The 14,369-nt window shown below is 48.1% G+C and overlaps 6 protein-coding genes across 6 annotated transcripts; 3 read left to right on the top strand and 3 right to left on the bottom strand.

The window, feature by feature from the left end:
* Positions 1–342: 342 nt before the first annotated feature.
* N7478_004857 (putative cell cycle control protein (Cwf23)) lies at positions 343–1,587 on the top strand (the record flags this gene model as incomplete). Its single annotated transcript, XM_056921071.1, has 1 exon — positions 343–1,587. The coding sequence occupies one exon, from the start codon at positions 343–345 to the stop codon at positions 1,585–1,587; it is 1,245 nt and encodes a 414-aa protein (XP_056779108.1).
* A 443-nt stretch (positions 1,588–2,030) lies between these two features.
* On the bottom strand, positions 2,031–3,329 carry N7478_004856 (YgfZ/GcvT domain-containing protein; the record flags this gene model as incomplete). Its single annotated transcript, XM_056921070.1, has 1 exon — positions 2,031–3,329. One exon carries the CDS (start codon positions 3,327–3,329, stop codon positions 2,031–2,033), a length of 1,299 nt encoding a protein of 432 aa, XP_056779107.1.
* Positions 3,330–5,520: 2,191 nt separating this feature from the next.
* On the bottom strand, positions 5,521–8,106 carry N7478_004855 (decapping enzyme complex catalytic subunit DCP2; the record flags this gene model as incomplete). The annotated part of the gene is made up of 1 exon (XM_056921069.1): positions 5,521–8,106. One exon carries the CDS (start codon positions 8,104–8,106, stop codon positions 5,521–5,523), a length of 2,586 nt encoding a protein of 861 aa, XP_056779106.1.
* Positions 8,107–9,271: 1,165 nt separating this feature from the next.
* On the top strand, positions 9,272–10,233 carry N7478_004854 (DUF4112 domain-containing protein; the record flags this gene model as incomplete). The annotated part of the gene is made up of 3 exons (XM_056921068.1): positions 9,272–9,346; positions 9,409–9,623; positions 9,678–10,233. The coding sequence occupies 3 exons, from the start codon at positions 9,272–9,274 to the stop codon at positions 10,231–10,233; spliced, it is 846 nt and encodes a 281-aa protein (XP_056779105.1).
* Positions 10,234–10,356: 123 nt separating this feature from the next.
* On the bottom strand, positions 10,357–11,535 carry N7478_004853 (uncharacterized protein; the record flags this gene model as incomplete). Its single annotated transcript, XM_056921067.1, has 2 exons — positions 10,357–11,383; positions 11,450–11,535. The coding sequence occupies 2 exons, from the start codon at positions 11,533–11,535 to the stop codon at positions 10,357–10,359; spliced, it is 1,113 nt and encodes a 370-aa protein (XP_056779104.1).
* Positions 11,536–11,853: 318 nt separating this feature from the next.
* On the top strand, positions 11,854–13,586 carry N7478_004852 (uncharacterized protein; the record flags this gene model as incomplete). Its single annotated transcript, XM_056921066.1, has 3 exons — positions 11,854–11,928; positions 11,999–13,255; positions 13,317–13,586. 3 exons carry the CDS (start codon positions 11,854–11,856, stop codon positions 13,584–13,586), a joined length of 1,602 nt encoding a protein of 533 aa, XP_056779103.1.
* Between the last annotated feature and the right edge of the window lie 783 nt (positions 13,587–14,369).

The following is a 14,369-nucleotide window of genomic DNA, read 5'->3' as shown; positions in this document are numbered from 1 at the left end:
TTTGAACGCATGACTCACTATATACAAATTGGTTAATTTCAATTGAAAAAAAAAATCATTTGCAGTCTGCTAATGAGTTTTCATTGAGTCTTTTTCCTTATTAATATGGATGTCTAAGATATCTATACTTCGTTCTCACTATAGAGTGGATCGCACATGACTAGCTCGTGTGGGTCTGATCTTCCCAAACCTTCCAACTCGAATCCGCAACAACTGGTATTTCACACTCCCCACCTTCAACACCCTGCCAAAAGGGCACCACTCCCTCTTTTTTCAATAAAGGATCCCACCACATATCCCTTATACTTTCCCCTTATCCTCAAACCCGGATAATTCGCCAAAATGTCAACAGACGATCTAAAGGCGCATGCCGCCTCAGATCAAGATTTCTACGCCCTCCTCGACGTATCCCCAGCAGCCAACGAATCTGAAATTCGTCGCGCATACCGTCGCACAGCCCTAAAATACCACCCAGATAAGATTGCCAACCCAACCCAAGCCGACATCGACAAATTCCACACTCTCCAAATCGCAAACGATGTACTCTCCGATCCAGATGTCAAACAACTCTACGACAATGCGCGCGAAGCACGAATGCGCAAGCAGCGCGAAAGAGACCAACTTGATGCCGCTAGGCGAGAGATGGTTGATGATCTTGAAAAGCGCGAACGAGCCGGCGCGGATCAACAGCGTGGCGTGAAGCGGTCGTGGATGGCTGATGACGATGCGGAGGCGAAAATGGCTGCGGAGATTGAGCGGATCGCACAAGATGGTAGGCGGAGGCGACGAGAGGCGGCAGAGAAGTTGCAGAAGGAGCTGGATGAGGAGCAGAAGGTTATTGACCGGGAAGAGGAGGAGAAGCGCAAGGCTGCAGATCGGAGTAGTCAGAAGGTTGATCGGTCGCAAGACACGAATGTGGGGGAGTTGGATCGGTCTGTGAAGGTGCGGTGGGAGCGGGAGGGATCCGGGCTGGAGGTTGGTGTGGATTCGCTGAAGACGCTTTTTGCAGAGTTTGGGAAGGTCGAAGCGGCTTTTATGCTGAAGGATAAGAGGAAGAAGATTGAGGGGAAGAAGGGCAAGGCCACAATTGCCACGGGAGTGATTGTTTTTGAGTCTATTGTCGGTGCGCATGCGGCTGTTTTGGATGGCAAGAAGAAGATAAGCCACGCAGATCGAGATTGGACTTTCGTTGATTCTGTGTTCTGGGCTTCTGGTGACGGACCAGATCTTGGAGCTACTGCTAGCTCGGCACCGACTAAGGATTCTGTACCAGCTCCATCGAAATGTTCTACAGACCCGGGCAATCCAGCTGCAGCTCCGAACTTCAACTTCCCGGGATTGAACTCGGCGCCGAAGACTGGCAAGGCTCCTTCATTTGGATCCTTCGCCTCTGCTGCTGGTGGGATGCCAAAGGCTTCTTCGTTCAATTCATCGGCAAGGCCTGCCGGCATGCCTTCTTTTCAAGATGAAGTTCTGATGAAAATGAAGGCTGCGCAGCGGGAGAAAGAACGAAAGGCGCTGGAAGATCAACTTGCGCAGGAAGACGAAGCCGCAGATGCTGCGGAGGCGTCTAAGCAGGCTAGCTGATCGTGCGAAATGCGCTGGTCTATGACACTATATGTGTTTTTCATGCTCCTCATGTAATTTAGCTTATACAAAGATACCCCTGCCAGAATGAGGCATAATAAATAGATATAGAGAATGGTCAAAATTCATTGCGGGCTTTATAATACCCAGCTCTGCTCTAGTCTACATATTAGGCTACAAATCCGCCCTTTCTACCCATGTTAAAATAGAAGAACAACGAAATCCAACAAGTTTTTGACATCTGCGGAGGGAATGGCCGATGTCAAAAAGCGATACTAGGACTAAAACATGAAATTTGGAACATTCTAGCCAATATCACACTACTCAGAAGATATAGGTATCGAGCTTTGGACTTTATAGAATAGAGATATGCTCGTTTATACAGATGGGTATTCTACAGATGGCCATATTATACATGCATTGATTTGAATCAACCGCTTTTTTTAGTCCGTTCCTCGTTGTGCCCGCTCCTCTTCAAGTTGTTCGAGAAACTCGCGTGCCCTCTCACCATTGGTGTCCACGGGCTGTGGAGCTGCCTTCCGCACGCCCCCAGACGAAATGTGCTCTCGGATCCAAGAAGGAACAAACGCTTGTAACTTGACTTCCGCCGGCTGCTCTGACTCTGTAGTCCATGTGATCTTAAATTCAGTATCAGGTGTATACTGTGTTCCCTCGCCGGTAAGCGCGACATCCGTCATCATCTCCAGACGACACAGCGCAAGGCCAATATTCCCAACTCCTTCCAAAAATTTGCCGGCACTTCGACCTCGACGACCACCAGCCTTCATAATATTCGACCCCGTCGGCGGCAACGCCAACTCAGCAGAGGGATCATAGGTAGGACCATCTGTCAATTTGGTATCCTGCGTGTAGAACTGGACCGGGAGCATGCGCTTACGCACCACACCAGTGTGATGTGTGCGGATTGTCAGCTCTTGGCCAACATAGCAGCCCTTGCGGAAGTCAATGGCACGTGCCATATCCATATTACACTCCATTGGCAATGATGAGTCGCGAATAATCTCCGACTGGCCCTCCGGAACAGCATTCAGGATCCTCCGCACAGTGTATGAATCCAATCCAACCTCCGAACCTGCAAGTTGCGATTCATCCGGAAGGTGGCTACGCAGGTCCTCGGGGCCAGAAGTCACAAGACGTAACCCAAATCCGGGGGCACGGGTATCGACACATCCAATAATATCTGACGACGAAGAGGAAGGTACGGAAGCCGATTCCGATTCCAGGTTGTATGCAGCCCACCGCGGTTGTTCGTGATTCTTCCAAGATGACCAGATAGTGCGTTCTCCTTCTTCAATAGCCCGAAGCTTCAACTTTGCGCGGAGCTTATGCTTTTTCAAGTGTTTGAGTAAGACTGGTACTTCATTCTTGTCTACCTCAACCAGCCATTCCAGATCATTGCTGTTGGGGACCGGGTCCGGATAAATGAATGCATCGTTCAGGATACGTCCTTGAGAGTTAAGAAAAGCTGTGTATGAGCCGGTTCGTCGAATTGGTTTGCTCGGGTCACCAGCTACTAGCATATTCTGTGTAATCAAGCCCTGCAGAAAAGTTGCGCTGTCGATACCGGCGATGGAGATTAGACCTCTATTTGTCAGCCGAGTATAACCGGCTTCAGGTGGGGTTGCTGCATTTTTGGCTTGTTCGGTTCGGGAAACGGTTGTTGAGAATGGCCTTTTTCGTGCCAGGCAACGGCTGCAGATAGAGACGCGAGGGCGCATCATGGTTGAGCTTTGAATTGGACCTCGGGAGGGACCAATGTGAGTCGGCGTATTTCTTTTGGCGAAGCATGACGTTGTGCGGTAAATAGCGGCAGATTTAATGTTGGCTTCGTTTGTCTACGCTATTCCTATTTAGGAGAATTGGTTTCCCCCACTACTAATGACCAATAGGAAGCTTTAGAGCTGGTTGGTAATTTCCAAGTGTCATGTGCATTTGGCATTGTTTAAAGTGGCCTTTGAGTATTCGGATTAGTGTATGTGTCATGAACAAAAGCAGGTATGTAGGTGCCTAGAAATTTCTAGGTCGTTGTATGGATACAGGTACTACTACCCAAGTATTGCGTTCGTAGGTAAGAACTTGAACTTGAACGTAATCCGCCGGCAAGACTCCAGGGCTCAGACTCGGGGAAATATATACTAGTCGGCAACCTCGGCATTCGGGCACCTACTAATACTAACAGATGCAGGCAAGGAAGCTTAGAAATCGCATCTGAACAACCGGCATTTAAACGAGGCTCTCTAGCATATTTAAGGCTGCAATGAACTCGATCCACTTCAGTGTTTGGGTGCAAGATTCGGGCCGTGCCCAAGCATACAGTATACTTTAAGCAGCTATACCGCTACTTTATGTAAATCTAGAACACAAATAGGCCTTCGAGGGACATTCAAAGATTTGGAGAAATCCAGAATCACGATCGCCCAGGGCAGAGAGGGATCTAGACTCCAGATCGAATTCCAGGCGGTTCGCATCTCGAGAAGTCTAGAACAGAGATCGAACGGGGCTCATTTCACCCGGGCGGATTTCCCCCACAATCAGCACCGACGGGAGGGGCTAAAGGAACGACAACGCAGCCATAAATGCAGATCGACGCCACGGGATAATTAGTGTATTCAGTATGAAGATGGTCGCTTGACACTCTGACGTTTGAAGTTCCTGTCCAGGTGTCTAGATCTTTCGAACAGGTCTGTTCCCTGAGATGCTCAAACATTTAAATAATGCGATAAACCCCAAACAATGTAGTACTTTTTTCTCCTCGATACCTCTTGTTCTAATAGCATTCTAACCATCTTTTTCCATTTTCTACCGCTTTTCCACATTTTTCAAAAGAATTAGACTTGTTCCTTATGGCACTTCCTTCGCATAACAGCTTTGGAGGCATGAGAAATGGTCACGGTCTATTTCAGTGTCTTCCGGTCAATCCAGCATACCCATCCTCTGCTCTATACTTTGCTGAGCCAAGCGTGTCGCCGGCGGACAGTCATTTGTACAGTCCCTTCTTTCAAGCCACATCGTTACCACAAGGGCCTGCTCCCGTGCCTCTACCTACTCTCGCCTCGCCACATCCCTACCCGAGCTGGGATGGGCCTTATAACAATGAACTTCGAAGAAACTCCCATGACTCTAGCAACTATACTCAGACTGCTAGCTTCTCTCCTTCCATACTTGACGAAGAGCAGACTCTCTGTTTGGAAAATAGAGAAAAATCACCTGGCAAAAACCAGAGCCATTTAAGTCGCCATGGATTTAATAGCAGCCATCGTTGCAAGAAACTGTATGAATTCACACCAGTCTGTATGATGGGATAACCTTTGACATTTCTCTTTCTTGTTTACGATAGTGATCTATGTGGGCCATTTAAATGCAAGTGGAAGGATTGTCGATACTCAGGTTTATTTGCGCGCAAAGCTGTATTGATGCGGCATATTGAAACTCAGCATGTTGCTCCACGGTCTTATGAGTGTCCGGATGGGAAGTGTGATAGATGTTTCAACAGAAAAGATAACATGGAGGAACATTGGCGACGTGCACACTAGGCTACGATTTATTCGATCTGTTTGATATTTTGTTCCTTTAGCTTTCTCCACTCGTTGATTCCCACCATCGTTAAGTCTATTTTTCTATTGTTGTTATTTATTTATTTTCAAATTCGATTATGGCAATTCGATTATGGCAATTCGATTTTCTGTTCAAGATGCTTGTTTGCGTCAGATAGGATATCACTACTCTGAGGAAGAGAAAAAAGCACTTGAAAAGATGAATGTACTACATAGATGTAGGTTGCAATAAAAACTGCACCGCGAATATGAGACTATTGCTATGGATGAAAGTATTTGGGTCTAGTATGACACAATGGGGTTTCCAGGCTGATTGGAACAATGCAAGGCCGTAAGACATGAAACAAAAACAAAAAAATCATTTGTTGCCCTTTGCAACACCCTGCAGATACCCGAGAAGAAACGCCTTGTTATTTGGTGATGCAATGCGATTAGGAACTATGTCAATCTCTGAAGGGGTGCCACGACGTGAAAGAGATTCCCCGCTGCTAGGAACATGACGAGACGAAAGAGGACTAACAAGACCAGTTGCTGCGATCGAGGGGTTACTCGTGTCTGTGGCCCGATGGTCCTGTTGCGCACCGGGTGCGGGGGGAGGAGACGGAGCTGATTTACCAAATAGAGACAAAAGAGTCTCCTTTTGAGCATGTGTCTGACTGGGTCGACGATCAAAATTGTTCTGTGGAGCCAGCTCTGCTGCCTGTGTCTGTATAGATGTGTCTGGATTTCCAATGTTCTCCGTTGCTGGAGCTGTGATCAGGTTCTCATAATCTGTCTTCTCAGGACGCCGTAAAATCTGAGGCTGGAAAGGCTTCACTGGTTCAGGGGCTTGTGGTTGGGTGATAAAAGACTGATGTTGAGGCTGTGTTTGTTCAACACGAGGTCCAGACAAGGGTGCATCCTCTTTGGCTGGCTGTGGACGGGGTAATATGGTGATAGGAGATGAAAATTGTCGAGCCTGCTGGTGATCCCGTCGATACGAGTTGTTCCTGCGGTTGGTGCTATTCGGTCCTTTCTTCGGCGTTGTCTTAGGAATCGCCTCAAGCTGTGGCATATTCATGGGACCGGGTACAGTCCCCGATATTTGACCAGGCTTGACTGAATTCGGTACACGCTGTGGCTGGTAATTGGCCTGTTGTGGGGCTCGCTGGAGAATTTGAACATCTGCAGGTGCAGCCGGTGCCTGAGGAACGGGATGGCCAGATAGCTCTACAGGCTGAGGAGAGTGTAAAGGTGGCTTTCCGCCGAACAGTTTCAGAAGACTATCTTGATGCTGCGATGTCTTTCGTAATTGATTGGGAGCCTGCGCTGGAGCTGCCAGATTGACAGAAACTTGAGGACTCTTTGGTACTTGGGACGATTCATTCTTAAAAACTCCCAGTAACGCAAGAGAATGACTGTTAAGCTTTGGCGGAGGCAATTTGCTCGCTGGTGGCACCATAGCTTGCATGGATTGAGACTGAGCCTGCTGAGAGAAATGAGGGTCACCAGTCTGCTGGAAAGGAGCTGGGCCTTGTCTTTGAAGAACCGGGCCATTTGCGTGGGATGCAGGATAATTGTGGTGGTAGGTCTGTGCTTGCATTGGATGAACTCGTTGCATAGCAGGCGACGCTGAAAGCTCTAATTGACTTGCCATCGGAGAGAACGAAGAATGTTGAGGAGAAGGACGCATGTTTGAGTGCTGCGGTCCGTTGCTGTAAGGCTGCTGCGATGTTTGCTGCATGAAATTCGACAGAGGCAAGCTCTGCTGTTGCTGGGGAAATCCAGGGAAGAAATTTGGCGCAAGGTGGTCTGGTTGGTCTAGTCGAGGCATAGCAGGTGCAGTTTGGGGAGTGTCTGAGGGTGTAGGAACATTCTGGGCCTGAGGGACAGAGTTCTGCGAGCCCTGTCGCAACAGTGTAAGCAAAGCATTCGATTTCGACTGGTCTACTACAGCACTCTGGGTAGGTTGATTGAGTGGTGGACTGCGAGTCTGCATAGCTTCGCCAATATTGAGCATCTTTTTCAAATGGGATGAGGCATCTTGTACGTCTTGTACGGAGGTCACCTCAGGCAGATCGCTTGGCACAACTTGTGCAATGGTAGATAGAGTTCCTGCACCATTTGATTGGAACCCGTTTTCGTCCGTTGAGACATAACCTTCAATCTGCGAGGCCAATGCGTTACCCTGGGGCTTTGGAACGAGTCTCTTCTGCTGCGCGATCCATTTCTTTAGTGGGTGTAAGAAAGGTGCGACCATGTAAAACTTGTTGGCATTTGCTAATGCCTGGCCCTCGTCCTGCTTATTCTTTTTGAGTGTGGGAAGGTCCGAAAGCTTGTACCATTCAATTTTGCTGATTTCCTTCCGTGTCCGAGGTTCAAAATAAGTGTCGCGGGGAACACCGCGAAAGACATAGAGCCTCATGTGCTGCTCGCGCATAGAGATTTCGATATGCTTGACAGCATCGTCATCTTGTACTAGATTTGCCTCACGCACATCAAATCCTGTCTCTTCGTAAACCTCGCGTATGGCGCAATCCAGGTCCTTCTCTCCTTTATTGATCTTGCCGCGCGGGAAGCTCCAATTGGCCCCCTTCTTCCAACCCTTCACCAACACGACCTCGTCCATTTCCTGGCTCAACAAGATTGCGCCTCGAACAGGGACACGGGTCTTGTAGGCCAGAAACTCTGAGAATGCGGTGATGTGATGGTAGTGGGACCATTGCGACATGAGCGGGCAGTGTTGGAAAATGCGGAGTGCGAAAGCTTTCAGAGAGAGTGAAGGCAGCCCGGGATCGAGCGGGCGAATGAAATCTTCGTAAAACCATTGCGCTTCTTCAACCTGGAAGCAGATTCGTTCGACAGATTCGAGCTCCTCACGGGGCAAGTTGATAATGAAGCGGACGCATAAGTCATCCAGCCCTGCCACGATGAAACAGTAATAATCAGTAAACAAAATTTTCATGCAAGAACAGTAGCACAAACTAACAATCTTCTAGTTGCATCTTTGTTCCGGTCATACTGGGCGACGAAGCTTAGCATCTCAGCACAGACAACCGAAACTAAGTGTATTGCTCGGGCCGCGAATGCGACAGATGTCAGGCGCCGAACGAAAAGCTTGCAGTTTTTTGGAAATGGGATGTGGATATTCTGGCGATCCTCTCGGTAGTAAAAGGAAGTAAAATACTATGTTAGGGTAGTAAGAAGTCAGGTTCACCAGAGGGGAGAGCTTCTGTGGAAGGCGGAACTGGGAACAGCCCGAGTGACGATTGGGTAAGGCGGTGGGCAGTTCGCTCATGTCATGTGAATACTGCCAGGCGGTGAACCACATGCTACTATAAGGCTGAGGAAGCAACAAGAACTATGATAATGCAGAATAGGATGTCATTGTAGGTGAAATAATAATATAAATGATATTCAGAATGCTAACTTCAGATTATTCATTTATTATCATGAAAATAACATATGGCCACCAATATTAAACAGGAAAAACACATCCCAAATTGCAGCTGTATCTATACAACTTGAGGCCATCTTTCTGGGCCTCGTGTGTATGGACATAAGCGATAAACAAATAAATTAGAAGATTCAAGTTATCTTGGTGCATACATGTGGCCAGGTCGGTTCCTTGCTAATCAATATTCAATCAGGCACCAAACTGTACAATCTACAAGTACTCCGTACAGTACGTATAACGCCACACCAATGAGGAGAAGGCACCGCCACAACTCACGGACCACGGACCAGCTGAACAAGCTACATCACAAGGTACACGTCCTTTGCACCGCCACAGATCGACACAAGTGCCAGGATTAATTAATGAAGACCGGGGAATGACGTTGCTGGCGCCCAAATCTTCCTGTCTCAACCCTGTCATCCATTCATCAGTGAAACCCACCTCCCTTTCTTTTTCCTTTCACTCCATCGACTGTTCTTTGTCATTCAAAACCAACGTCGGCGCATATTGAAACGCGGGTTGCCTTGTTGAACCGAAGAATGGTTTCAGAGTGAATTTTATTTCGAGACCCCTTGAACTTTCAAAATATTATATTTGACGGCATTCCTAAGCTCGTCGCAAGAGTTCCTTTCTATTCTATTACAACAGTGATAGCACAATCGCTTCTGCCAATATGTCGAACGCCTTAGTTTCGATGGTGAGCAAGCGCGTGCTTGCAGAGTCAGCGAAAAACCGCTTTGGAACAGAGGTGAGTTTACTCTGATTGTTTACTGCTGCTGCAGGAACTAATGGATTTGTTTTATTTTCTAGGATCCCTACTTTGAAGAGGTGCCTGCTTCTCGACTCGGTCGCGCATTTGGCAAGAAGAAGCAAAAGCGCCGCAAGGCTATCCCGCCAGGGTTATCCGAACATGATGCCAAAATTCTCACACAAGTCAAGCGCCGAGCATATCGTCTCGACTACGCCCTGTTCAATCTATGCGGTGTTCGCTTTGGCTGGGGCAGTGTGATTGGGCTCGTGCCATTGTAAGAATCCCACGTCCTTGCTTCCAACAATACAATCTGATTGTTATGATATAGTATCGGTGATGCTGGAGATGCTGCGCTCGCTATGATGGTGGTGAGAACATGTGATAATGTTGAAGGTGGACTTCCGTCACGATTGAGATGGATGATGCTGATGAACGTGGTTATTGACTTCGTCATTGGCCTTGTGCCGTTCATTGGTGATCTCGCCGATGCGATTTACAAGTGCAACACAAGAAATGCGGTCATTCTCGAGAAACATCTGCGTGAGAAGGGCGCCAAGGCTCTTTCCAGACGCAACAGTTCAAGTGGAAGGTCGAGCAGACGAAACAGTTCGAGCAGACGGCAGGATCGACGAAGCCCGCGACAGATCGATCACAGCCTTGCGGATGAATTTGACAAGCAGGAGAGCGGAGTGGTGGAAAATTCCCCGCCAACATACTATGATGACCATCGGTCTGGTGAGGCTAGAGATACACATGACGCACACCCTGCCCGACCTGCCCCCGCTAAACAACCTCGGTCCAATCGATCGGTTACCAGGTGGTTTGGTGGAGCAAGACAGCCAGAGGAGGACCTCGAACGTGGAGGACAAATGCATGAGGTTTAGTCCACGGTTCTAGATACCCTATTGACGATGTGAGGATGCTTGGAAAATTGTAAACCGCGTGGCTTTTTGTCTTTTGTAGCATAGTATTTCGGAGTCTCCGGATATATCTCCAAATTTAATTTCTTAAGCATTAATCTCGGGACGAGATCGCGTGCATCCATAGCAAAACTGAGGCTTTTTCAAAGAGAACTGGCTGGAAACCGTAATTCCAGTTTCATTGCCCTTAACATTCTCTACTATTGCCCCACACAGCGAGCAAACAGTACTGTCAAGCGATGAGTAGGAGTCAAGTTTATTTGCAGTCCTTGACACATTCGCCATGACACCAGGGTATTTTTCGCCCTGGGTAGTCACGTACCGCAACATAAGTTCATCGATAGACAGGTTTTTTGTGAGAATGTTCTCCGACAATGGTTCGTCTGGAATAACCATGTCGGAAAGGTCTGGGGAAACGGACTCGTATAGTGCCAGCTCTGGTTTGGAGATATCACGGCATGGGAAATCAAATCGTACCCCCCAAGGGGACATTGCATCTGATACTTGCCACGTTAAAGCGGCACCGCGGCCTTTAGCGGCACCAGCAAGGGTCTTCGCCGCAAGGCTAGTATCTGAATCCGCCCAGAGAATGGACTCACAGCCCGCATGCTTCGCATAACCCACAACAAGCTGTGTAAATAGAACATTGTCAAGGTCCGCCTTCGATGTTGCAGTGGAGTTGGCGCTGCGAAAAGCAGCCAGACGTTCTTCGTTGGATCGAGTAGTATCATCTTTAAATCGAGAACCCACATACTCCTCCATAGCCTCCGTCATGTTGGGAACATAGTCAAAGATACTGTGGAGCGGAATCCGATTGAAATTATACTTGGAGAAGGACTCCCGAGCTGCTTGATATCGTTTGGTGTATGAGGCTTCGTCGAACGCGTGGGTAAATGGCTCAATAGCAAGTACTTCAACGGTGTATGATGTTCTCGCATTTTTAGAAAGCTGGCGATCCATGCCCGTATTTAACATTCGCAACAGAGAGGAAGACGAGACCCCGAGGGAAAGCGGAAGGAGTAATCGATACGACGGTGATCCTGGGTCTGGATACTTCCTGTATCTCTCCATACGTTTATAAACCTTGTGTTCTAGAAAGACCTGGTAGCAGGGACTTCAATAAAATTAGCACTATGCTTGGTGGGGTTCAAATGTCAATTGTAAAATGTAGACAACATACCCACAAAGTGACCTATTCCGGGTAGTCAAGACGGCATCAGCATCTTTGCAGTCCATGCAAGAGCCCGTGAGTTCTTTGGCCGCCATTTCTTATAAATTGAAAAAGTATGAGCGGTATATAGAACAGAACAGAGCAAATGCCGATCACGAACAAAAAAGAAAATGAAATGCATGTGGCGCTGCCGTGCTTAAGTAATCCCCAAATGCGTGGTTCCCCCCGAGCTGAGCGGAGGCCACGCTTTGAGCTCGACAATTCCGGCAGTGACATCTTATCACAAGTTTGACCTGAAATTACACGACATTCTATCTCATTGAATTACTCGCATCATATACTGTTTGGATGCGACGTGGTCTTGCTCAATATTTCTTTGCGAACCCTGGAGCTGCATCTGCTGCCTGATCCCGATGAAGAGCTGGCTCCGGACATTAGGCCTCACGGCCTTATTGGCAGGCTCAGTGCTTGCCAATGATGTGGAATTGGTGAGATCTATCAGTGAAATCCTGACTAACTAATGTGTCTATCTCAGTTTGCTGATGCCATCTTACACAGAAATCCGATGAGGCGCATCGACAACGTTGTTCAGGGATGTACAGCCGGAAGTCTTGGGGCGGAAGTGTCGACCCTTTCATCTTGGTGAAGTTTTCGAAGACAGCTGGGACAGATGGTGGCGATCCATTGGCCAGCTTGGTTATCTTTGAATGGGAGGATGAAAAGTTGATTGGGAAGTGGCGCGAAGGAGATGATCAGGATGGTTCCAGGGACACCATTTGCGACCAGAACAGCGTCGATGCCAAACTTTGCACAACGGAGCAGATCGGTTCATTTATTCTGGCGAACAACGCGAGCGATGTTTCTAAGAACCCTATAATGTCTGAGGCCATCCACCTTAACGACCCCGACGCCGTGAAGTACCCCGTGCATAAGACCGGTTTCTACTGCGTGACCACCTATAAATACGACGATGTGAGCTATGACGCTGTGGTCACCTTCCGTAACTCTTACGGAGAGCTTCCCGCTGCGCAAATCGCTAAGCTACCTTTCTATGGTGCTTTGACAATCGTCTACGCTGTTGTCGGGGTCTTCTGGGCCTTCCTTTATGTGCAAAACCGCCACGACATTCTGCCCGTCCAGAACTATATCACTGCCATCGTAGTGTTCTTGATTGTTGAGCAGTTGATGACCTGGGGATTCTACAACTTCCAAAACATTCATGGTCTGAACGCAGGAGCGAAGGCGTTGATGATCATTGTTGCTGTTCTAAACGCTGGCCGAAATGCTTTCTCGTTCTTCCTGTTGCTTATTGTGTGTATGGGCTATGGCGTTGTCAAGCCATCGCTTGGACGTGCAATGATCTATGTTCGCATACTGGCCATCGCTCACTTTGTCTTCGCAGTCGTCTACTCCGTTGCCAGTCTGACCATCACCCCTGACAGTGCTGGGCCTCTGGTGCTTCTGATCGTTCTGCCCCTGGCTGGAACTTTGACTGCTTTCTATGTCTGGACTTTGAACTCTCTCAATGCCACCATGAAGGATCTCATCGATCGCAAACAGAAGACCAAGGCATTGATGTACAAGAAGCTGTGGTGGTGCATTCTTGGCAGCATTATCGTCATCTTCGGCTTCTTCTTCATTAACTCCTTTGTTTTTGCTGGCCATAGCGATGAGAGCTTTGTCCCTGAGCACTGGAAGTCCCGATGGTTTGTGCTGGACGGCTGGCTCAACCTGGTGTACTTCTTTGACATCTGCTTCGTGGCCTACCTGTGGCGACCAACTGCCAACAACCGACGCTTCGCCATGAGTGACGAGGTAAGTTTCTACTCCCCAACAAACGATATGTGTAAATTTTGTATATTAACAAGACATGCAGCTTGCCCAAGATGACGATGGCTTCGAGATCCGTTCCTTCGGTAGTGGTCTCGATGAGGAGGACCCTTTCGATGCCCCTCCTGATTACCCCGGTAGCTCCCGTGCCGCGGGTCACCGTGACCTCTCTCCCATCCCGCCAAAGCCTGTGTCATCGGCCCAACGCCAGTCCCTTGATGAGGAGACTATCTTCGCTGTGGGCGACGAAGACAAGTGGTCTGAAGATGAGGAGTCTCCAAGAAACTCAGATGAGCATCAAAGACTCACACACTAAATTCTAAATTAAGATTGGATTTGTATGATGGGCTGTCGTTTGCAATGTAGCCCACATTGACTGGTAGCGGTAGAACAACTACCATGTACGGAGACCCGACGCCGCTATCTGCAGATTTACACTGGGACTACAAGCATGTCACGGCGTTGGTTTCACTTTTGATTTCTTTCCCTCTTGTTAGTGACAGGTATCTACTATTCCTGAAATATTGTGTATCTTGGGCCCTTAGTATATGTTGAATAGCTTTCTGCACCAGCAACGAATTATCTCACTTCGATTAGAATCTTATCCAAAAGAGAGCAGCATGTAGTACATAGTAATGATGGATAGGTATATACGAGCCAACATTTAAATGGCACGAGTCTATCGTGCTTGAAGACTCAATCAGATCTACGTAATCTGGCAGAAGCTCCGAGGGTTTTCGAGCAGGTGGATCTTGACCCCTTGAGTCATATAGAGAACTTCACCCAAGCGGGTCCATCACTACCGATAAACTATTCTACGGTTCCGCGGCTTGCTGTCTTTCAACTTTAAATATCCTCAAGTCCTTCCTTCTTCCTCTTACTCCTAACCTGAACGACCGCAACAATTTCCTGTGACTTGCGCTATATAAGTCGAAATTGTCTGCAAAAATTGATTTCATCGCGATCCGTACCTGGGCATCAACCCCGCGCAACAAACACCATCCTTGAGTTTGTTGCAGGCGCGCCGCCCACGCACACACCCAGAATTGGCCTCATTCCTCAAACAAAACCAAACATTGGACTTTGGCTTAAATAGACT

The sequence above is a fragment of the Penicillium angulare genome (genome assembly GCF_028827245.1).
Source record: "Penicillium angulare strain IBT 27051 chromosome Unknown utg000004l_segment0_segment0, whole genome shotgun sequence".
Classification (NCBI taxonomy): Eukaryota; Fungi; Ascomycota; class Eurotiomycetes; order Eurotiales; family Aspergillaceae; genus Penicillium; species Penicillium angulare.
Note: the sequence above shows the minus strand (reverse complement) of the source record. Positions and strands in the feature narration are given on the sequence as shown.